At 46.1% G+C, this 22,854-nt stretch overlaps 1 protein-coding gene across 1 annotated transcript in view; it reads right to left on the reverse strand.

Moving 5' to 3' along the window:
• Positions 1–9,992, reverse strand: part of ABCA12 (ATP binding cassette subfamily A member 12) — a 77,876-nt gene extending 67,884 nt beyond the window's left edge. Inside the window, exons 1-2 of the mRNA XM_085065716.1 lie at positions 9,607–9,992; positions 5,691–5,784 (exon numbers count right to left, since the gene is read on the reverse strand). Of these exons, the coding sequence (XP_084921842.1) occupies positions 5,691–5,784; positions 9,607–9,675 (163 nt within the window). The 5' untranslated portion in view covers positions 9,676–9,992. The remainder of the gene's footprint in view (positions 1–5,690; positions 5,785–9,606) is intronic.
• Between the last annotated feature and the right edge of the window lie 12,862 nt (positions 9,993–22,854).

The raw sequence follows: 22,854 nt of genomic DNA on the forward strand, positions 1-22,854 counted from the left end.
GTTCATGCACTGATCAGGGAGTAAAGAGCAGAGAGCATAAGGATCACAAAGGAGACAAAGAGCAGCAGGTGTTAAGGGAGGAGAAAGAACCCCCAAACCAAAGAGAAGAACAAAGGAGGGGAGGTGGAACCTGGAACTCTTCAAAGAGGTATTGCAAAGTCAAGTCAAGGTGGGGAAGTGACAGAGCTGCTGTCTGCACCACGGGGCAGAGCTGAGCAGGTTGGCAGTGCTGTGAAGGGATGCTCCACTGCCTGAAGCACAAACACACCAGGAGAAAGCAGGAAGTGTACACAAGCCCTTTTCCTACAGGGCCTTTTTAAAGCAGTATTTAATGCAGACAAGGCTAACCTGGTCTTGTAACATAGCCAGCTCGCTCTTGTCTGTATGAGCAGCAGGGGACTACACAAACAGGACCTAAGAAGAGAGTCAGAACACTTCCCAGCACGAAGCTGGAACCTAAAAGCTTAAATCCATATCTAGACTCTTGAAAAAACACCTGCACAAAAACTGTGTTTACCCAACCAACATCTTTCAATGCTGAGTGACTCCAGAGCCCAGGTTTAGATACTTTAAACAAAAGTGACCTCCTTTCCAGAAACACAGGCATCAACTGCTTATTCCAGTCTAAGCCAAACTGCTCAGCACCTTTGGAAAAATACTTCTGCCTATTTAGATCTCAGCACCTGGATTGAGATGTTTCAGGAAGTCAATTAGAATTAAGTGACTGCCCCAAGGCCCTGCTTCAATGGGGAAGGGAAAAACAAAGTGGTAAGTCAGGATTTCCCATCTAACTCTGAGCATCCTTCAGTCACACCCCAGAAGGAAGAAGAGCCTGTGGAAAGAAAAGGAAATGTGGAGATTTATGACAAGGGAGGCATTATAAACCATCACAGTGCTCTCTGTAGGCCATGGGTCTCCAAGCTAAGGGGCAGACAAGGAACTGTATGGCTGGCTGGGCACTGCTTCTGCAGGAGGAGAAGGAGATCAATGTATGTGTCTATTCCAGCAAATGTAGGGTTAATTAATATAATCCATACCTCCTTCAACTCTACTTTAATGAAACAGAGGGTTATATGGCAGTCTGCTCCCTGGCACAACAGAATGCAACAAAACAAAGTTCATACCATAGCTAGAAGACCTGATGAGGCATTTTGCTAATCACTGCAGATGAGCACAGACAAAAATCTGATCTGTAGAAAAGGGGGAGAAACTGACAGAGAAGAAGGGGAGGAAAATGAAGCAATGTAAATGAAAACAAGGAGTAGGGCTGCTCCACCACAGGCAAGTGGTGAAGGAGGGCCTGAAGTCTGATGTGTGCTTGTCTGTGTGCAGAACAGGCAGAAGCCTGGGGGTGGATTACGACTTGCATAAATACCCATGACTTATCCAAATGAATGGAGTGGCCTGTGCAGCTGAGCCATCAGCCCAACTCCCTGTAATTAGCATGGAAACCTATTAATTTTTCCACATTACTGGGAAAAGAGATGAGTACAGGTCCCTCCAACTATGAGGCAAATTCCTATAAAGTACAGCATATTTTCAGAGTTTTTCTCATCTCAAGGTGAGCTGCCTTCTAAGGCATCAGAGATCTCTGCTCAGGGGCTCACGATGACTTTTCCAGCCAATTCTGGATCTGTTCAAATCCTAGCTACCCATTACAGTAAGTCTGAAAGGGATGTAGCTCAGAGAGAGCCCCTATCCTGGGCCTGCCTTCTCCCAGCAGCACTGGAGCCAAGAGTAAGAGCAGAGTGTGAGTTTCTGCCCCTAAACCTACACAGCTGTGCTGCTACTGGCCAGCAGACTACTGACCAATTATGATGCTATTCCCCCAGAATACTGGCTGCAAAGAGCAGCCTCGTGGAGGACTCTGCTGCTGAGTCTCTGACCAATATCTGTGAGTGAATGCAATACACCCACACAGGTATCTGCACAGTGCTGGGGAAATCTGGGTGGAAATTCTGGGCAAAGGTAAATGGGCAAAATGTGCTTCACTGGGAAGAGATCTGGCAACGAATTCCTGGCAGAATTTGGTGGATTTAAGAGCAGACCCAAGAGCACAGCTCCTTTCCACGAAGAAGGAAATGTCTGTGAACGAGGCACAGGTTTCTCAGCCCAGCTGTCCCTGGGAGCGCTGGGGGAGCAGATGTGGGTCTGGCAGGACAGTGAGGTTTGCCCCACATCCTCCCCACAGCCCAGCAGAGCAGTTTCTGAGTGAGTGGAGCACTAACCACACCCAGGAAAGCTCCTGCCGGGAATACTGATGAGGTCGAACTGACAGGAGAGGAGAAGAGAGGAGGGCAGCAGGGAAGGAAGAAAGCGGGCGGGGAGGGTGTGACAGGGTGTGACAGGGCTCGTTAAAGCAAGGAGCGTAATTGGGCTCCTTGCAGACTGAGTGGGCTGAGCCCTGAGGGACAGATTGTATCCCACACACAATTCCCATACCTTGCTCAAAGCTGCACGATGGAAAGGGATTTCTGTCCCTGCTCTAGAAAAAGGTGACACAGGCACAAAAGTCTGGGTGATACCATCAAACCCGGTTCACCGGCTTTCACCTGCAAGCTTCCAATCCAGAGTTTCCTATGCCATACATAAACCACAAAACACATCCCAGTGCCTCCTAGCAAAGACAAAGGCTGAAATAAAAAGGCCAAAAGTCACAGCTGCGCTGCGAGTAGTAAGTTGGATGGGGATTTTGTTTGTAAGGCTCTGGGATCATCACAGAAACTGGGTATGCAGACAGTGAAATCTCTTTTTCATTTCTCCTGACAACAATCTCTGCTGACCTGGAAACACATCATCAAACAGAATCCCTGAATAAAGCAGAGAGATGAGATTTTTTACCTCTTAGATACAAGATGCCTTAGTTGTGAAGAAAATTATTTATCAGAATTCAGCTCCTTGTTTTCCTCAGTTCTGAGCTCTCCTATGAGCATCCCCTGACTGGCGACATTTATTTGGCATGTCATTTCCCTCTGAAGCTCAGCCTGGCACAAGCTCCCTTTGCATTAAGTGCTACACAATATAATTCAGCACAAGCAACTTGCTCCTGCAGGAAACCCTTGCCACTTGCGCACTGCTGAGTGATATTTGCCAGGTAATTTCTCTACATAATCCTTCATCTATTGAATGTGTATTAGCTGTCCTTCAGAAGAAATTACTGTCTCGAATTGGAGCTGTTTTAATTGAAAAAAAATAATAGATTTCATGATATTTCTGTGGCCCTGAATACATGAGATAAGCTTACAGACTGAGATTTTTCTGTGGGGTTATCTCCAGGGCTCCACACCTCAGCATGTGAGCAGCTTATTACCCTGTGCCATTGATTCTCTGCTTCCTGACTTTTGTCTACCTGCAATAATCTCCTGACAGCAGAAGTGGGAACAGCTTCTTGTCACTACTTAATGATTCTGTCTCAAGGCAGGCACTGGAACTCAGCATTAGGTGAATTTTATGAATAAAATGAATAAAATCCCCTCCTGTAATAGTCTTTTGCTAGATGTGCCCACCCCCGCCTGCTTTTCTATCAAAAAGGGAAGTTCCCAAGTGATTTATCTTTTGCTTTTCAAGCAAGAAGTTGATACATTTTTTCCAGTTGTCAAAAAAAAGAAAAAAAAGTAATTGTCAAGCAACTGTTCTTATTTAACTAGAACAGCAGCAGAAATTGGCTGTTTGATGCTCTGGTTAACATCCTTCTCCATCCCCTCGGGATTCTGAGATGGTCTCTGAACATCTGGATCACAAGAATACTCCAAAACCATTATTTTCCAGCAAAATACTTCTCTTGCATTAGAGAGTTCCTATCATCCACTTCTGAGAGAGGCAGACGCCTACTCACACACTTACTGAGACTTGTAGTAAAATAAAATTAATCTACAGAAGGGAAGAGAACTCATCCATAGATACTGCCCAATCTTCCTGCAAAGCACAACTGATGGAGCTCCTTGCAGTTCCTAAGATTATTCTTGCTAATCCATTAAGGCAGAGAGGCGATCATCCACAGCAAAAACGCTCCAAATAAATATAGATTCAAACTAATAACTGTGTCAAATAAAAGAATAAATATTTTCCCCATTCAAATGGCCCTCTTGACATCCAAGAGATGATTGGATTGATTTATCTGATTTATTGGGGACAGGAAGTACAGTTGATGGGGCGGCGTGGGAGGTCTGCCATTTCCACACTTGGCAGAATCTGGGATTTTCACAAAGTACAACATGTCCTGTCTTGTCTGCTCCAACTGGTTCAAGGGAATTTGGGAGAACTTGGAATATATAACATGCCTGAAGAGGTCTTTTGCTGACAGCAGATGGCATGGGGTTAACAAATGATCCTAACACATCGAGAATGTCCTTTTCCATTACAGAATTCCTATGATACTTTCAGGAAGTACTTGCTCTGGCTCTCCAGCCCTGCCTACAGAAGGAAGCACACAAAGCTTCACTGGGATTAGGCTGTAAGCTCTCTGCAACAAGGGCTATCCTAATTGCATGTCTGATATTTGTCACAGTGTGGTCCTTTCTCACACATCACAGAGGAATGAAGAGTTTCTAATCAGAAAATCACACCTGTCACTAACCAGGGCAGACTCCAAAGGCAGATCCCTCCCCACCTCATCTCACCCATGGGATAGCTATAAACACTGGGAGCCAACTGCTTGTCTCCTCTGCTGCCAAACACTGTCTCCTCTCCTGCTGCCTCAGTCTTCATGCCCCAAATACAAAACCCCAACACTGCCCATGCCAGGCCTTTGCTCCTGCCAGGTCCAGGACAGCCCAGGGTGGCTCATCCATGGTGGTGTCCCTGCTGTCAATGGGTGGTGCAAATCTTTAAGGTCCCTTCCAAGCCAAACCATTCTATGACTCTATGATTTGATCCAACTCAAAACTAACACTGTGAAAGGGAAAAAGGCTTCCAACTGGATAAACTCCTTGCCTGCTTTACTCTGTAACTTCTTGAACAAATGTGCCCATGCCTGGGACATGCTTCTGATGGTGGTAACGCCTCACTAATCAGCAGAAGTGCTTTAGAGCAGATCCAAGTGCATCCCTGCTCTGAGATGGACACCTTCTCCCGACCCAAGGAGAACCAGCTTGTGCAAACTCTTCACCCATTTGACCCCCAACAACTCCTCCATCCAAAGAGCTGCTGTTTTTATTAGAAGAGGCTCACATGCACCATCAGGTCACAGGAGCCAAGCAAGTTACCACTCCTCAACTGAGCCTTAGCAGCAAGATACTTTAATGTGCACATTTTGCCTGTGGCACACTCAAGGTAAAACCTTTCACGTTGACCAATCTCATGTTTGTTACCTCACCTCCACAATCACACTTACAGCCTCTGCCCTCACTCATTTCACTGAGTAAGCTCTCCCCCAGCTTCCCTCCTCTCCCTCAATTTGTCCTGGAAATTTATATTGTTGTCTACACAGCAGTATCAGAATAAATGTCGATGAGACAGTTCTTTAAAGTTGTTTTCTAATTATAAAGCTAATTTGGAAAAAAAAAAAAAAGGCAGAAACAACCTCAGAGGAACACACACATTTTATTTACAGCTTGATGCATCCCAGGAAATCTCCACTGGAAACTACACGGAGCCAAATTTGTAAAAGTAACAAAACACATCAAATGAACACATCAGTCACTGAAATGAGAACTAAACCCCACAGACATAAAAACAAACCAGTTACTTACAGTTTTGCTGTGGTTCTGGAGGGAATTTGAGACGGATAATAGCCAAGATTATGAAAACAACCACAGGCCAGGAAATTAAAACAAACGACCATACCTATAAAAGAGCAATGAAAATATATCGGTTATGTTTGTCGCCTTGATGTGTCCCAGAGCCTGTCTGGAATGTACAAGCAGTGCCCTAAATGAGTTATAAGGTGCATTGTAAATCACACCTGTCTTGGTATGCATACAATTAAAATCCAAGCATTATCTATTCAGGAAGAAAAACTACCGAAGATTTGAAGAGTAAATAACAAGGCTGGAAGCAGCACAAGGTTTCAGTTTGGCTGATAATTATGGGGGACAGTGTTTACCCAGCTTTGGGACACTGCTATGTCACAGTAAAGGCATGCTGAGAAGCACCAACCAAAAGATAAAACAGCTGCAGTGTGAAAGGTTGGTTTCACTTTCAGTGAAGTTATGGGTAAACAGAACTTCAATTGAATAATACTCCAAAATAAGTGTTTGACAAGCCTACAGCACTTTTCACCCAAAAGTTCAGCTGTTCTTCACAACCTCCTGATAGAGTGATCCTCATGGTAGAGTTGGAAGGAAGGATTTCCACAGTGGTCATTTACAAATTGTGGAGCTCAAGCATGGTGAAAGAAGGGGTTTATGGAGTTATGCAACCAGCTTACAGAAGGCACACATTAACACTCATCATCAAGATAAGATCCTTTTTAAGAGCTTCTGACCCCAGCAGCCCAAATCCCTGGCACCTTTCCATCTCCTGACTGTAGCAGTCCATACAGATGAACTGAGATGAATCCCAGAATGGTTTTGGTTAAAAGGACCTTAAAGTCGATCCAGTTCTACCCCCTGCCATGGGCAGGGACACCTTCCACTATCCCAGGTTGCTCCAAGCCCTGTCCAACCTGGCCTTGGACACTTCCAGGGCTCCAGGAGCAGCCACAGTTTCTGTGGGCACCCTGTGCCAGGGCCTCACCACCCTTGCAGGGACATATTTTTCCCTAAATCTAATCTAAGATGAAAGAGAAATTATGTAGAATTGGCCTAGTGTGTTGTAAAACACAGGAACATTTGCAGAACTCTTGTCTCTGACATGAGGGTTGCCCCTTTCAAGGGACAAGAATTAAGAAAATACAGCCTGCTAATTATTTAGTATAGTAAACCAATCCAGGTAGGATGCCCAAATTCTGAAAACACAAGCCTTGGAGTTTTGTAAGCTAGGAAATTGCAATTATTCAAATAATCTTCTGCTTTTGCACTGGCTGGTTAGCTGGCTCCCATGCTTACTAGATTAAGAGTTTTCCATCCATCAGTAGTTAAACTCAAACTACTCTGTGCTACAAAATTGCTGTTCTATCTTCATGCCAATTTTTGTAACTGCAAAGATGTCTTTCTTCAAAATAATCCCATTTTTCATCGTTGTGTTGCTGTTTTTTTCAGATCAGCACATATTACCCAAATCTGTTTTTCCAAAGTAATTCCAAGCCCATAACTGTGTTTTCATTTCCTGTAACACTTAGTGGAACATAAAGCCAAACAGACAGACAAACAAATCCTGGAGAGCAATTCAGCTTAAAGATGGCTGTTCTACAGGAGCTCCATCCCTACCATCCCCAATGAGGTGACACAGGCTTGAAAGTAGGAACAAATTCACGGCCCAAAATAGGCAAGTGACAGACATCAAACCACAAGGCACCTCCCCACACACCCCTTCAGAGGGTGCTCCTGTAATTTCAGCATTCAGCAACATTTCAGCTTTGACAGACTGTACCCTTCCTGCTTTTTATGTATACTCTGCCAACTTGTAACAAGATCCATCACCGACATTGACATATTTTAGTAATTTTTTATATCAGATGCTTTCCCTGTAATCAGTCCCCAAACACGCAGTTTAACTGTGATTAATTCTCATGCAAACGATGTTATTAATGTGTCCTCCTTGTTTAGCACCACACAGGCTAAAGCAAAATTATGGGGTAACAGCACAGAAACTGATATTAGTCAGAAGCTGCCTAAAGGAAGGGCCAGACATCTGTCACATTCCTGGGACAATAAATGAATACTGATGGTTTCTACTCAGGAAAATCGTTGTCCCTCCCCATTTTGAACTACAATGGTGCTAATACTCCCCACTTTCCAAACATCTCTTCCCTCACTATCTCTGTCCTTTGACTTGATTGGATTTAATAGTAGCTGGGCACATCAGTTGCAACATCACAGCATTCCCACTGTCCCAGGCATTTCTAGAGAACAAAAACAAGACAACCACCCTGCCCAAACTGCTTGCAGGTGGAACGTGTTGACTTGAATGGAACCACAACCAACCTCAACCGGCTCGTGGGACATTAGGAACTGGGATGTAGGTTGCATAATCCTTTAGTTGCTGGATTATTTCACTGCTAAAAGTTGATTTAATCTCTCAGAGCATTCTTAGGATCTCTGGGTGAGCTCACCTTTTCTCTCCCTCTCCTGCCTCTGTTTAAATAATGAAGTGCAACATGCACGAGGCACCAATATCTCCAGTTCCCTTTGGCACTCAGGTCAAAATTTGCTCCCAAAAAGATCTGAGTTTACCTCCTCACACCCTCTCCAGTCTGAGCAAGCTCCCTAATTTGGAGCAAGAGAGGGAAATTAAAGAAGGTTGCAAGGCATGCCTGCCATAAAATAGTCAGGAGTGGCCAAATTTTTATTTCAATTGACATTTCAGTTCTACAGAGTTGATATTTCAACTCCACAGGAAACCAACATTACAGCAAGCCAGACTGTGGTCAGAAGCACAGGCAGGGCTTAGTTGGTATTTACTCTGGGTGCACAAGAGCTAAAAGAGACACAAGCCTTCTGCTTTTAATGAGGCTGTCACAATTTCTCTTGAGAAATTAGAGATAATTTATTGGGATTCTTCTGCATCTCAGGAAAAGTGTGTTTTGCAGCAGTGAGGAACACTCTGAGGTGCACAGCATATCCACAGGAGTCAGAGGAACTCAGCACCTCTCCGAATCAGGCTCTAAAACCAACAGGTAGGGCATGGTAAGATGGAACAGCATGGTAAGCTGGAACAGACCTCACAGAACCATACAAGGCCTTTCACTTCACCCTCCCATCACACCCTCCATGCACATTTCTCTTTGGTCAGCATTTCCTGTGCCTGCCAAGGCTTCCATTCCATCCACCAAGGTAAGTTTAAGCCCCACCACGTTTGGGTTACTAGAGCACAGGTTATGCTACAGGTGCCTGAACTGCCCATGCTTCTGCTGAAAACACCACACAGAGCTGTACCAAAACTGCACTGGGACAAAACTACTCTGCCTGGCCATGCAATGCCTCCCAAATTAATATTTGCCTCCCTGATGCTGCTGCAGCTCTGATCACTCTCTGGACATTGCTGGCAATGGTTTATCTTTGGGACAGGAAGACCACTGGGGTGTTTGATTTGCAGCACACTGGACTGCACTGGAAATCTGTCCTACCTGCATCTCTCAGAGCTACTTTTTTCTTTCCTCTGTGTACGGGCAGCAGAGAAAAGAAAATCGCCCATCACCCCCAAATCCCAGAGGCCCCTCAGAAGCTGTACACCAACCACAGGGTCTGCTCAGACAGGAGCAGGTACAGAACTGCAGCCCTAACTCAGGTGTGCCCACGAGTCTGTGCATGGTTTTGTTTGCACAGACACTGTCCTGAGGGAACAGGAGTGGCATCCATGGTACTCAGTCTGGGCTCCTGAGCCCTCATGCAAGAGCTCCAACACAACACCCACCTCCACTTCCATGCTATTCCCTTCCTTCCTTCTGCCCCTAGCACCACCCTGCCATTCCAACAGCATGACCTCCCTCTCTGCAGTGCCCCCATTGCTCCTCAGCTCCCAGTCTTTCCAGGCTCCCCCTCCTGCACTCCTCTGTTCCCAACTCACCGGCTGCCTCTTGACACTCAGCCAGTTCTTCCAGAGCAGGATCCTGAGGTGCTGAGAGAGTGCAGCCATCCTTGGCTCTCCCAGCAGAAAGTGGGGCTGCGTGTTCCTCCTCCCTGCGCTTAGGAGGCAAAAGTGGAGGCTCTAACCCAAAAGGGCATCCAGTGTCTGATATCCAGGCCTCTGCTTCTTCCCCACAGCATAGCTCTGAAGCAGCTACTCCATCCACTTGTGGCTGCTGTACTCCCAGGAACTGTGGCTCTTGTCCTCACAGCAATAGCTCCTAGCAAATTCAACAGGTTCTTCCTCTCTGGGCGGGCAGGCAGAGGCAGCAGCCTGCCTCCACTTGTGCTAATTACAATATCCAGCCTCTGCTGGATGCTCCCTGTCCAAGCCCTAACCGATAAAATGGATAGCATTCCAAAAAGATGCTTCTGCTTAAACAAAAGGTGATGCATGCCTCCTCCTCCCCATGATGAAACTCCCTGTCTGCCCACACACCGCTTCTGCTGGAGAGGTGTCATCAACAGCAGAGTTAGGCCACTTGCCAGGCCAGTCTGACTTCCCCAAGTTCACAGGGAATGGCTGGGAAGAAAGCATCCACAGCCAGAGCATGCATCTTCCTGCCATTGCTGATTTTGTATTAGGGTGGTTTTTTAAAAATATTTCTGAATATCTCAATTAGACATATCCATTCAAGTAAATAAAATGAAGTGAAAAATGTATATTAATCAAAATCACAGGGACTGATCTAATTGCTCAGCTCCCTGCATCTTCCCTTTCCTCCAGGAAATTAGTCCCGGGGTTCTCACTGATTGATTTCTACATGACACACCAAATCCCCTGGGAATGGATCAGATTTCACAATATTTCAGAGCACTAGGGTGGCTTGAACAATTATTATTCAGCTAATCATTGAATTTTCCAAGCTACTGATAAGATATCAAAAAAGAACAGCCAGAGATGAGAAGAAAGAGAAAAGGCAGGTACAGAGGAAAGCAATGACAGCACAGGGAACTGCTTGTTGCACAGAAGGACCAGCACAAATCTGAAATGTGGACTTGTCTGATGGGCTCTGGGCAGCTGGAAGAGCTCTGGTCCCCCTCAGGTGTCTGGTAACACCAAGATCATCCTTGAAACACTTGGCAAGCCATGGAAGACATCACTGCTCAGCATATCCCACAAAAGAGATTCAAAAATATTTCTGTACATGGCATTTCCTTCAGCCACAAACTAACTTCATACCTTAAAAATGAAAACCATCTTGAAGGAGTCCTTGCCAAGCTCCACCCAGGGACACAAGTGGAGGAGGCAGCACAGGAGTTTTGATCCAAGGGCTGCTGAAAGTACTGAGAGGAAAAGAGAGAGAGGAAGAGAGAGATGTGGTACTTGATGAAGAGAAACAGCTTCTCTGGATTGGTGAGGAAAGGTGGGATTGCAAAGGTGGGAATGGCAACAGATCCAGAGCAGTCCCTGCCCCACATACCTTCAGTCTAAATAGACTGGACATTCCAACGGTGGGAGTGAAGTTGGAGCTAAAATTAACCTAAAAGGCTTCCCTGGTATAGTTTTGATAGCAATGGGAAAAGACCTTAATGTCTTACATCCTAGCTCTATATTCCTTTTTTTTTTCTCTACTAAATATCCTTAGGAGGGAGAGGGATCTCATTTGGGTCTGTGAGCTGAGAACAAGCACTGCTCCTCAGGACACTGTTCTAGCTCAGCTCCACATGAGAGGCACAGCCAGATTCACTGCATTTGGTCCAAATACAATTTGCAAACTTCATTCACTTCCTCTCTGGGGCTGAAAAAAGAAATCCAAATATAGATAATTCTGCTCTGAGAGGGTAAGAGAGAAGAAATTTATAATTTCTCCATTCACTGTCTTGCCAAGGTCTTCTAAGGCAAGTGTCTGATTGCTTCTTTTTGGTATTCAGTCAAACAACTGTTTCAAAAGAGCACTATGATTTGGGTAATAGTTTTCCCAAGCAAATGCACATCCTTACTTCCTCTGTGAATTGAGTCAACAAACATTCCCCTTGGGAAGTACCCAAAGGATAATTTGTTCAAGATCACCACTGTAAAATCAGAATAACTCAATGTCAGTTGCCTCTCAGAGCACCTGAATTCAAGTCCCCAAACACTGCAGCATTCCTGTTCCAGAACACAAAATGAGGACTTTATTAAACCATTATACTCTTCTCCTTTTTAATTCCTTTACTTAATAACTCCTGCAGATAGCACAGGAGGCTATGGACAAAGTGACCAGAGCAGGAACATGTCTCACTGTGCAAAGAGACAGAGGGGGAAAGGAGGGAAAGGCCAAATTCTTCCCTTTCCTAATCCATCGTCAGCTGGTTTATTCCTCTGGTTGAAGAACTAGGGCTCTTCTGGGCTGAAGGGCAAACCCACCAAGGGCTGCTTCAGATCACTGAGAAGAAAAGCAGCATCTGTTTCTGTGCCCATGAAGTGAGCAAACTCTCAGGGGAGCTCTGAACTGTGATTTTATCCAATGCAAATGATTAGAGCTGTGATTCACCACCTGCAGCAGTGGTTATGGCTCACATCACTCTGCAGGGGCAGGAAGACTCTCCCCACACAGCCAGAACTCACAGAAAGACCTCTCCTTGGAATGCTCCTTCAAGCAGAGGAGTTCTTACTTCAGTAGCAATGAATGCACTTGCACTTCCCAATTGTGTCCAGTTACCTCCATGAGAAATGAAAACTGAGGGAAGTGATCCAAGACAGAATAAAGTCCATGAGTGAAAGATCTGCAACAGTGCTGGGAACATTCTTGCAGGAGGACATGTCCTTACTGGTCTTGACGTGTCAGGCCTGGCAGCTGTGAGTGCCACAGGCAGCAGCAAGGCAGGCATCCACCAACAGAGAAAACTGCTGTGGAGGAGCTGCTGCACAGTCAGCCCAGGGGGTGCTGGGGGCTCCCTCCAGCCCTGACACACTGGGGGGATGAGAAGAAATGGGCACACTTATTGTTCATGCTTCAAAAAACGTGTGGATGTGGCATTTGGGGACGTGGTTCTGTGGCGAACGTGGCAGTGCTGGGTAGATGGTTGGACTTGATCATCTTTTGGTGATCATCTTTGATCATCTTGAGGTCTTTTGCAACCTTACCAATTCCACGATTTTAACATCCCATGCCCTTGCAGCACCAAGGAAAGTAAAAGTCTACAGCCAACTTAAAGCCCTGCCTCCCTCACAGGTAGAGCAGCAGTTGCCCAAGGACTTGACAGCATTAGGCAACACAGTGCACAGTGCTAGATGATGCTGCAATGGTGTAAGACAAACTCAAACCTGACTTGAGAAATGGTGAAAAAAGGCTTTTGTTCAGCAGCCCATGGCATTCCCTGGGAGAGGCTGTGAGCATTGTCTGGGAATTGCTCCTAATTCCTTCCAAGGGCATGGCAGGAGCCTGGAAATGCAAATTCCTACACATTTCCTGGGTGCCTAATTTCAGACACCTGAACAAGACATGATTTTTAAAGAGATGCTCACTCAGCTTTTTTTTTTTTTTTTTTAGATCAGAGCACTCATAAAACTAAAATGGGCAGCACTATTTTTAGTCACTATGAAACTGTAGGTGATACAGCATCACCACGGTACCACTCTGCCACCAAACACATTTCCATTATTTATTGGTGATTTTTTTCTGTCTATTAAAATGCATTTGCAAAGCAGCCCCTTCTGGAAGCGGTTTTCCCTCAAGTGGTCTGTCACTGTCATCAATACAAGCATTACATCACACAGGGCCTGCCCCAAAGAGTTCAAGGAGAGCTGTGCTACAGATTTTTGCCTCAAAGTTCTTGGATATTAGCTTCTTATTCCTGCAGAGCAGCCTTGTTTCCAGGAACAAGCCCCCAAACCAAGTAGAGTTTTGGGGTACTCCGATATCAGAGCAGTTAAGCACAAAAATAAATTTAATTTTAGTCCAAGTCCAAGCTTCCTGCAAATGAATTAGAGGCATGACAAGCTGAAACATTTGGCACAGGATTTGCAGAAAAGCTCATCACTGGGGTTTTTCCTCTTCTGTCAACAATGCTCTGCTGGAGCAGATTTAGGGAAGGGCAGGGAAATGCAACTTTTGGGTTTAAAGCCATAGTGCATCTGTTCAGAAGTGCCCTGTTCCCAGCCAGTCCTCCTCCCTACTCCTTTGCTCCCGAGGTCACCTTCAGGCACATCTGGTCCTAGCAAACCTACAGGTGTGTGAATCATTTCCCACCACGCCCAGCACGGAGGGCTGCATTTGTGAGGCTCCCACTCACACTCCGACCTTGCCACAGCACTGCTTGCAGGCTTCACACTGCCCTTTTCCAGTGGTTACAAACCCCTGTGATCCCAACAACATGCAGCACTGGATCAGGAGTAAAAGTTAGTCAGAGAAGACTTGTGGGCACAAAAATGGGCAGAGAAAGGCAGCTGCTGCTGATAGATCCTGGCAGGCACCAACAACCCCAGTTTAGTCTGTCCCTGGTCAGCAGCAGGTCACCAGTAGAGCCAGGCCCCACTCTATTCCACCTTGCTGCTCACCAAATGAGCCCAGCAGTGTACAGCTCTTCAGAGTCTGCACTGAAGCACTGCCTCGGGGTCCCTTGTGCTCACACAGCTATGGGTGCTGCCTGCTCCATTAAAACCCTTTCTCAGAAGCCTTATTCTTGGGGCCAGGGCCCAACTCCCAGTCCACACAAACCCACTGAATCCCAAGGCTGGAGCAAGTGGGTGATGGTTTGGGAATTTCATTAGGATGTCCTTTAACCCTTCCTTCAGATCATTAACAATGTTAAACCCAGATCTGATGCCAACAAGAGATGGCCACCAGCATCCAAACCCTGACATTTCTCATTTATCATTCTTTGTGCATTCAGCTGGTTTCCAATCTGCCAGCAATGCTGCTGTCCCATCCATGTGAGCCTGGACAGCTGACAGATGGACTAATTAGGGATCACACTATTCATGGCAAGACTGATAACAAGGTCAAAGCAAGGTCACTGTGAAAAATGGATTTGACTTTGTGAAGAACAATTGGTATTTCCAAGGCTGGGCAGAATTTGTGCTTTCCAAACCAAAGTGTCGGCAAAGCTGCCCAAAAAAACTCCAACAAAACAGCTTCCAAATTGAGAGGCCTAACAGAGTGCAAGGATAAGGAGACAGCAGAGGCAGGATGTGCTTGGGACAACAGCTGTATCATGGGTGGGCTGCTCTGTATGCAATGGACACATATTTCCTGAAAGATTAAAATTGTATCAAATTTAAAATTAACTGGATTTGCACATCAAAGGAAGTTAAATCCTCAGTCATGTGCGTTTAGTAAAGGGGTTTTTCTATGTTCCATAATGTAGTGGTTTGACTCAACGCACCTAATCAGGCAGAAAACCAGGAAAAATACAACTTTGTATTATCTTATGGGATCATAAAACACCTACTTATAGGTTTGGTCAGATTTAGTAACTGAGTTGTGAGCAATGTTTGTTCCCCCCACAGCTGGGGTCCATTCATACATGTTTCTTCCCACATGGACTTTCTAAAACAAGCACAGGACTCCCAGTCCAGGCACTTATATTCTTTCTCTTCTACCTGGTTGCACATGTCAGTGAAGTATCTACAGGGCTGATCATTTCTGTGGGATTTACCCACCAACAGGTTTGGAAGCTTTGGGGAGGAGAAGACAAGCAACCCCACAAGCTCAATTTCTAGAAGCAAACAGCAATCTGACAGCGTAGTCTAAGGACATGGAGCCACTACACTCCTGCTTAATAGGTTTCTAGAGTGACTATCCATCACCAAGTCACCTGGGTGTTATTACAAAATCAGCTAATTAAAACCACACCCTGAGATCTAAACGAGCATAGGGAGTGCTGATGAGTAATGACAAGTTACACAAGGCCTGTCAGCCTCCTGGAGCTGGGAACTTGCTTGCTGTAGAGAAAAATATGTGTTGTAATAATCCCTCATGAGCACCACAGTGATGGAGGAGCACAGACAGGAGCAGAGGAGGGCTTGCTTACCTAGAGAATATTTCTGAAAGCTCCTTCATTCATTACTAAGGAAAGGGTAAAGGTCTCTTTTCCCTCTTCGTTGATAAAAGGCTGCTGTCCCAAAAGAGGGCTTGATTCTCTGACTCACAGTGGAGATTGGCAATCTTCACTGGATGGGCAAGGGAGGGTGGCTCTGCAATCAGCCTGGGAGAGAGTGCTCACCCCTCCTTTCCCTAATGACTGCAGCACCAGGCACCCTTCCCGGGAGGAATCAGCCTGGTCCTTCAGGAAGTGCAGTGCACAGGAGAAGGGCTTATTATGTGGCATGCCCTGAGTTGATGGCCTGCATTTCCAACCCCATGTGTGCCTAAGCACGAGGCACAGGGGCTGATCCTTGGAGAACCAGGGAGCAGGTGTGGGACACGTGCTGGGAGATGCAGCCCCTTGGGAGGGGCTGGAGGATGTGCTGGAAGATGTGCTGCCACCCACCTGGGCCTCACCTGCAGACCCTGAGTTTGCAGCTCCCCTCTCCCTGCCACCTGCACACCCTCACTGGTGCTTCCAGTGCCCTCACCTTGGGAAGCATCCTGTGAGATGCACAGCCCTGGATCACCAAACAGACAGACCCCACTGCAGATTTACACCTCAGAGCATTGACTTATCCACCAGCCTGCTGCAGTTCATTTTTTCAAACAGAAACGATGACAGGATGAAGTCTAGAGTTGATAGTGGGACTTTGCTATCACATGGAAATTATCTTGAGCATGGAGCAGAGAAAGAGGAGAAATTAAACTCCCGTCCTGCTGGATGGATTTGCACAGCAAGTCCAGCAGCTTCTGGATAGCCACAGATGGTCAATCACACCCAAACCAAGCTATACTTGGTGGGCATAGAGTGATGCACCATGCAGGACCTCCTCAGCAGGTCAGACAGGTCCTGTTTGTGCTGGTCCCACTACATGTGCACTGTAAAGCTGAAAGACAAGCTGTCTACAGCCATAAATCCAGGACCTCTGGGTGACTGGCAGGCCTGGCAGACCTCCCTGACTATTAGCAAGGTTGTTTGGTGGCTGTATTCTGGACTCTTTGGTCTGAAGTCCAAGACATCCCAAATATCTTGCTGGGTTTTGCAGCTTCTGGCCAGAATTCTCCTCACTGCCAGTCTGGATGTCTGAAAATCTCCAACAAGTCACCTTGTTTGTTATGTGTTGGTTTCTTTTCCTTTCCCCCCAAAAAAATTCTGTCTGGAAAAACTTTACATTATAAAATAGCCCCAAAAGCCTGGATGAGTGTCCTTTTGGATGCCCTTACTACCACAACCAGAAATGTAAGCAGCAGGACCAGTGATAAGAGAGGAGCACAGGACAGACACTGTGGCTGTCCGTGAAGATTAACACCTTTGGGCAGGAAGTTAGAGTCTGTCTACAAAGGGCCCTGAAGAGATTTATTATTTATGGATAGTATCATTATTTAGAATCCAAAGGCCTGTCCATTTTTCTCCAGCTTGTTTCAACAAAGATCAAAGGAGAATTCACTAGTGTCTTCCTCTGCATTGCCAGAAGGTACTAGTAACAGTAGTAATCGGGGCTCTTTACAGTCAAAATGCTTATAAAAAACCTTTTCTAATTATTTAATAATGAGACATTTGATGATGGAAGCCACACTCATTGCCTCCAAGAAAGCAGAAGTAGCATCAGATGTCTGCTAGATGGAAAAGATGCCATGGAAGAGGGTGCCCTCTGTAGACACTAATCCGTCCTGGGAAGGAGCTAACTGATGCCTGGCTTTCCAAAGCTTATTCCAAGACAGACTGTGATAGATATACATGAACCTTCAGCAGTGCAGGCTGTTTGACTTGTATGAAGAGACCTGGAGTGCACAAATAACATAACATGTAACAGCAGAAATCAGCAAACAACAGATAATTGTCTCCCATTGGAAACACTCTTCCTCTCAGCCCAAGAACAGCAAATTGAGGACTCCATGATACCTACACACAATCTGATTTGACTACTCCAGCTATTGCAGAATCAACATTTTATCTCCTGTGTTTACATGAAGCAAATTAGGCACAGACTGATTTGGAAAAAGGGTGGGCTAGCAATGGGACAAAATACTGCATGCAATTCTGTGCTGCAGGACTATTTTCAGATTGCTTTGGGCACAAAGGCTGCCTAGGAGCTCATCACTTGGAGGCAGACAGGAGCCTTGGGGCCCCATTAATATAAAACACTGTGTTCCTACACCACAGGTATTTATGGAATCTCCCCCACTCCCATATGTTAATGCCATTTGGATACAACTGGATATTTTGTGACCGTGAAGTTATCTTAAATTCCATGTGAAAGTTGATGAAAACTGTAATTTAAAACACCCTTATCAAGTATTGGTTAAACAGTGGCTTTGGGAAGGGAGAGAGATTCTGGAAAAAAACCTCTCATGCACATGAGAAGGTGGAATAACTCGCATATACACACACATGGCCACACGCTGTGGTGTGAGAGAACAGGTTGTTTCAGCATCACCTTGCCTTGAATCTTGAGGAGTGCCTATATTTGTTTTAATTTTTAAAGGTCTGCAGAGCTGTGGCTGCAATGCTTGGAGTTCAGTATGAGCTGGGCTGGAATAGTGTGTCATTTAACCATGGACACATTTCCACATTTCCTCAGTTGTCCTTGCAGTATGAGCAGGGCAAACTCAAATCTGCCTCCAAAATCTCTGGAAGAAACCATCTTAAAATTTACAGCCCTTACATAACCCAAAGTTTAAATAACCCACTTCTACAATCATTTACACACATGCTCAACTCCACAGACAACTGAATAGTGGAACAGCTCCCCACAAATGGGAAGAAAAGCCTATGGTGATATCCCTGCAGGACTAGAGCACCAGCCTGTGGGAGCCAGAGGCCTCTCTGGGATGGCAGGAAGGCTCTCAGCATGCTGTGGGTGCAGTGCAAAGCACTGCCAAAGTCAAACCTTAATAAAAACATTGGTCAGAGCTATTTCATTATTCACATCTCAGGAAAGCTGGGGAGTTGTGCTGGTTTTGCATGGCCTCGTGTTTGGTAGCAGTGGGGGCACAGAGGTGGCTTCTGTGAGAAGCTGCTGGAAGCTTCCACCATGTCCAGCAGAGCCAATTCCTGATGGCTCTGAAGATGATGGACATGCTGCTGGCCAAGGCTGGGCCAATTAGAGATGTTGGTTATGCCTCTGTGTAACTGATTTAAGAAGAAAATGAAAACAAAGAGGGATATAGTTCTTTTCCTGGCCAGAGAAGAGAAGGAGGTGAGAACATGTGAGGGAAACATGCAGACACCAAGGTCAGTGGAGAAGCAGGGGGAGGAGGTGCTGCAGAGCCAAGATTCCTCTGCAGACCATGGTGATGCCCATGGTGAAGCAGATTGTCCCCCTGCAGCCCATGGAGATCCACGGGGGATGCAGAGATCCACTCACAGCCCATGGACAGAGGGGGCCCCAGGGATCAGCTTGCCCTTGGAGGACTGTGCCCTGTGGAACAGTGACCCACACCACAGCAGTTTTGGGAGGACTGCTGCTGGTGAGATTGGAACCATGCTGGAGAAGTTCACAGAGAACTGTCTCCTGTGGGAGGGACACCATGGCACAGCAGGGGAAGGACTTCTCTCCCTGAACAGTGGAAGAAGATCTCAGTTATGAACTGACCAAAACCCCCATTCCCTGTCTCCCTGCGCTGTCAGTGGGAAAGAGGGGGGGTTGGGGGAAGAAGATGTTTTTAAGGGTTTATTTTACTTCTCATTATCTTCCTCTGACTCTGTTAAGTAATAAACTTACTTTGAACCTCTAAGTTGAGCCTGTTTTGCCCTTGGAGTGTTTTCGCCCAATCATTATCTCAACTCATGACCCCTTTGTTAGTTTTTTTTTTCTCTCCTCTGCCCAGCTGTGAGAGTGAGCAGCTGTCATGAGTGCCTGGCGTTTGGCCAATATCAAACCATGACAGGAGTCAAACATATTTTTTTTACAGGAGAAAATGTGAAAACCCCACGTTGCCTTTTACTGGACTGGATGCAGGGAACTTCCAGACAGGACTCTGTATTATGCATTGGATCTGAGCCCTTTTTTTTCTCATTTTCTGGACTCGCAGAATCATGGAATGGCCTGGGTTGGAAGGGATCTTACAGATCATCTCGTTCTAAGCCCCTGCCGAGGGCAGAGACCTCTTCCCCTAGACCAGGTTGCTCAGAGGATGCACAGCAAGTGTCTCTTGGAGTTATTTTTTTCCACAGGCAAAAATCAACAGCTCTAAACCCAATTCCAAATGCAGCTTGGTTCAAGTTTTAAAAAGCCCTCATGTTCTGTGTGTGTGTACATTTTAATTTACTGTGGCTGCAGCACTGCATTTGTAGGACTACATTTAATTTTTTCTTTTTTAATCTCCAAGGCAGTTATCTCTGACAGTGAGTGTGTCACAAGACATCACTTGCAGGGATTGCACAAATAAGCCTCCAGCCTCTTGCCTTAACAAGCTACGCTACCCAGTGATGCTCAGCATGACACTCCTTGTGTTTTATTGCTGGCTGCAAAGATTTGTTTTGAGTCTCTTTCAGTGCCAAAGGTCTTTATTGCTAAACAGCTCTGGCTGTTGAGAAATACATGAATTTAATGTACTCATACTGGAATGCCTGCTTGGAAGGTCGTGGAAATTCGACTTAAAATTGCAATCAGCTCTTTTTCCCCCTCTTTTTCATTCTGTGTCTGAGTTGTCTCTCTGCTGTTTGTAAACCACTTCCTGAGCTGTTTCCCATGCTGTAGCAGCTCTTAATGAAGCAGGCTGTCACCTCAGTGCTGCTCAGGCACATGAAAGGGATGATCTGCCGGAGGAAGGGGCAGTGGCAAGTCTCATAAAAGCAGCATCCTGCCTGTGCTGCTTTGACAAGATGTGAAATAGTTCCATTCATCCCGACCATTTTATTAATAATCAAAATCCAACCACAGAAGAAAGCAGTGCTGGTAACACTTCCCTTGGCTGTTTGGCAAGATGCATGTGGGGAGGACATGGAAGAATCTTATGAGGAAGAGCACCAAAGCCCATCCTGGACTATTTCATATCTGGAAGAGGTCAAGGAAGGTTTCTGGAGGCTGGGATTCAGAGAGAAAATAGAAATCAGGCTTTTGAATTCTGCATCAAAGCTCTCTTGGATGTGCCACTGTTGCCTCTGAACCTTTTGCAAGGAAACAAAAAGCTTCCATGCCAGCTACCAGCAGTTACACGAGTGGAGCTCTCTTATTATACTGGGAGAAAAGTTCTAAGTATGTAAACGTGTCTGTGAACTTTTAAACAAGTCTGGCACTTTTCACGTTGTTTTTCAGCAAGCACTCTCCACTTCCAGCAGGAGCACTGACAGTTTACTGGGAGCAAATTCTGTGGTGTATTCTGAAAATGCATTTGCAGTTTTATGCTCTCAGGTGTTTAATTTTTCTCCCTGATGTTCCTGGTGCTGGGATCTGGGATATAAGTGAGAGCGCTTCTTTGCTTGAAGAAAAAGATTAATTTTCAGCTCTCACAACTGAAAAGAAAAGCTGAAAACAACAGACTCTAAAAAGACAGGGACATCCGGAAAGCCATCACAATTTTTGAGTGGTTTGGGGTAGTGAAACTTTAATTGTGGTTGTCCCTCTGCCTTTTGCACATGAGAAATCTGAATCTAAAAGTTATGCTCCCATGGTCAGCAAAGAGAAGCACATGAAGTAGTTAAGCTATGTAGTTAACGTTCCAAATTTGATCACCAAATATTGCATAAGCTGCTCTCAAACAAGTTACAGATTCAGTATTATCTGAAGAAATAATAACAACCAGCATTTGGCAGCCTCTGAGAAACCTACTATTTTCTGATGGGCTGTTCATGGTGACCCCAAATAGACAAAATTAACCTAATAAGGTGTTCATTATGTATCATTTACCAGCTTGTGCAAGTGTCAGCCCAGAACACAGGACCACACCTGACCTTTTAATAGACACGTTTTTCTAACCACCACTTTCTAGCAGGTTGTGCTGCAAAGCAGCTTAGCTTTTATCCTGCTGACTGATAGAAATATCCCTCCTCCCCTCCAGCGCTGAGCATCCCACTCCATTAATGCTCCACAACTCTTATCACACCTCTTCACTCCTGCTTCTGTGATGAAGGGCAGGAGGTGCATCGCGTCTTCTGGGCCCTCTCAGAACATCTCTATTGCAGGCACAGCCCATTAGAAAAGGCAAAGAAAAAGGCACCAAGCACAGAAGCAGCGGGGTGATGAAAGGAGGTGGTGTCTCTGGCAGGCCAGGGGTGTTGGGATGGCCCATCCACGTCAAAGCCCTGGGATCACCGTGAAACACTGCCCAGGTCAGGGCCCTGACTCACACACTGACGCAAACAGCCACAGCTGTTAAAATGTCACTGCCTGTCCTGCCCCTGCAGCCAGGTGACCGCCCCAGCAGGGGACAGCAGCAGCCTCTGTGCCAGCGCTGCAGCACACCCCTGGCACCCACCACACATACAGCAGCCAGCCTGCAAATCAGGAGCTGGGAACACCAGGATGTGCTCCCTGCAGCCAGGAGAGCCACCCTGGCTGGATGCTTTGTCGGCAGCTGGGACTCCTCAGTCCAGTCTGGAGCAGTGAGCTCAAGATGCCTCAACACCATTAAAGCTGGTACCAACCAGCACCAAGATGATCAGAAGGATGGAGCATTTCTGCTGTGGGGAAAGGCTGGGAGAATTGGGATTGCTCAGCCTGGAGAAGAGAAGGCTTTGGGGTAACCTAATTGCAGCCTTCCAGTACCTGGAGGAGCTGACAAGGAAGATGGAGAGAGACTATTTACAAGGGCCTGAAGTGACAGGACAAGAGGGAATGGCTTCCCACTGACAGTGAGTAGGGTTAGATCAGGTGTTAGCAAGAAATTCTTCCCTGTGAGGGTGGGGAGGCCCTGGCACAGGGTGCCCAGAGAAGCTGTGGCTGCCCCTGGATCCCTGGAAGTGTCCAAGGCCAGGTTGGACAGGGCTTGGAGCAACCTGGGATAGTGGAAGGTGTCCCTGCCCATGGCAGGGGATGGAACTGGATGATCATTAGGGGCCCTTCCAGCTCAAACCATTCCATGATTCTGTCTCAAACCCAGGGTAAAACCACAGCCATTCATCTGAAGTGATGCTATGAAGTGCTCCCACTACCTGCTTTGAACTCCATGGTCTCCTGCATCACCTTTCCAGGGCTCTCCCTGGCCCTGTGTGTCTGCCTTTACCTTGGCTG

The sequence above is a fragment of the Lichenostomus cassidix genome, chromosome 7, assembly GCF_008360975.1.
Source record: "Lichenostomus cassidix isolate B80296 chromosome 7, HeHo_3.0, whole genome shotgun sequence".
Classification (NCBI taxonomy): domain Eukaryota; kingdom Metazoa; phylum Chordata; class Aves; order Passeriformes; family Meliphagidae; genus Lichenostomus; species Lichenostomus cassidix.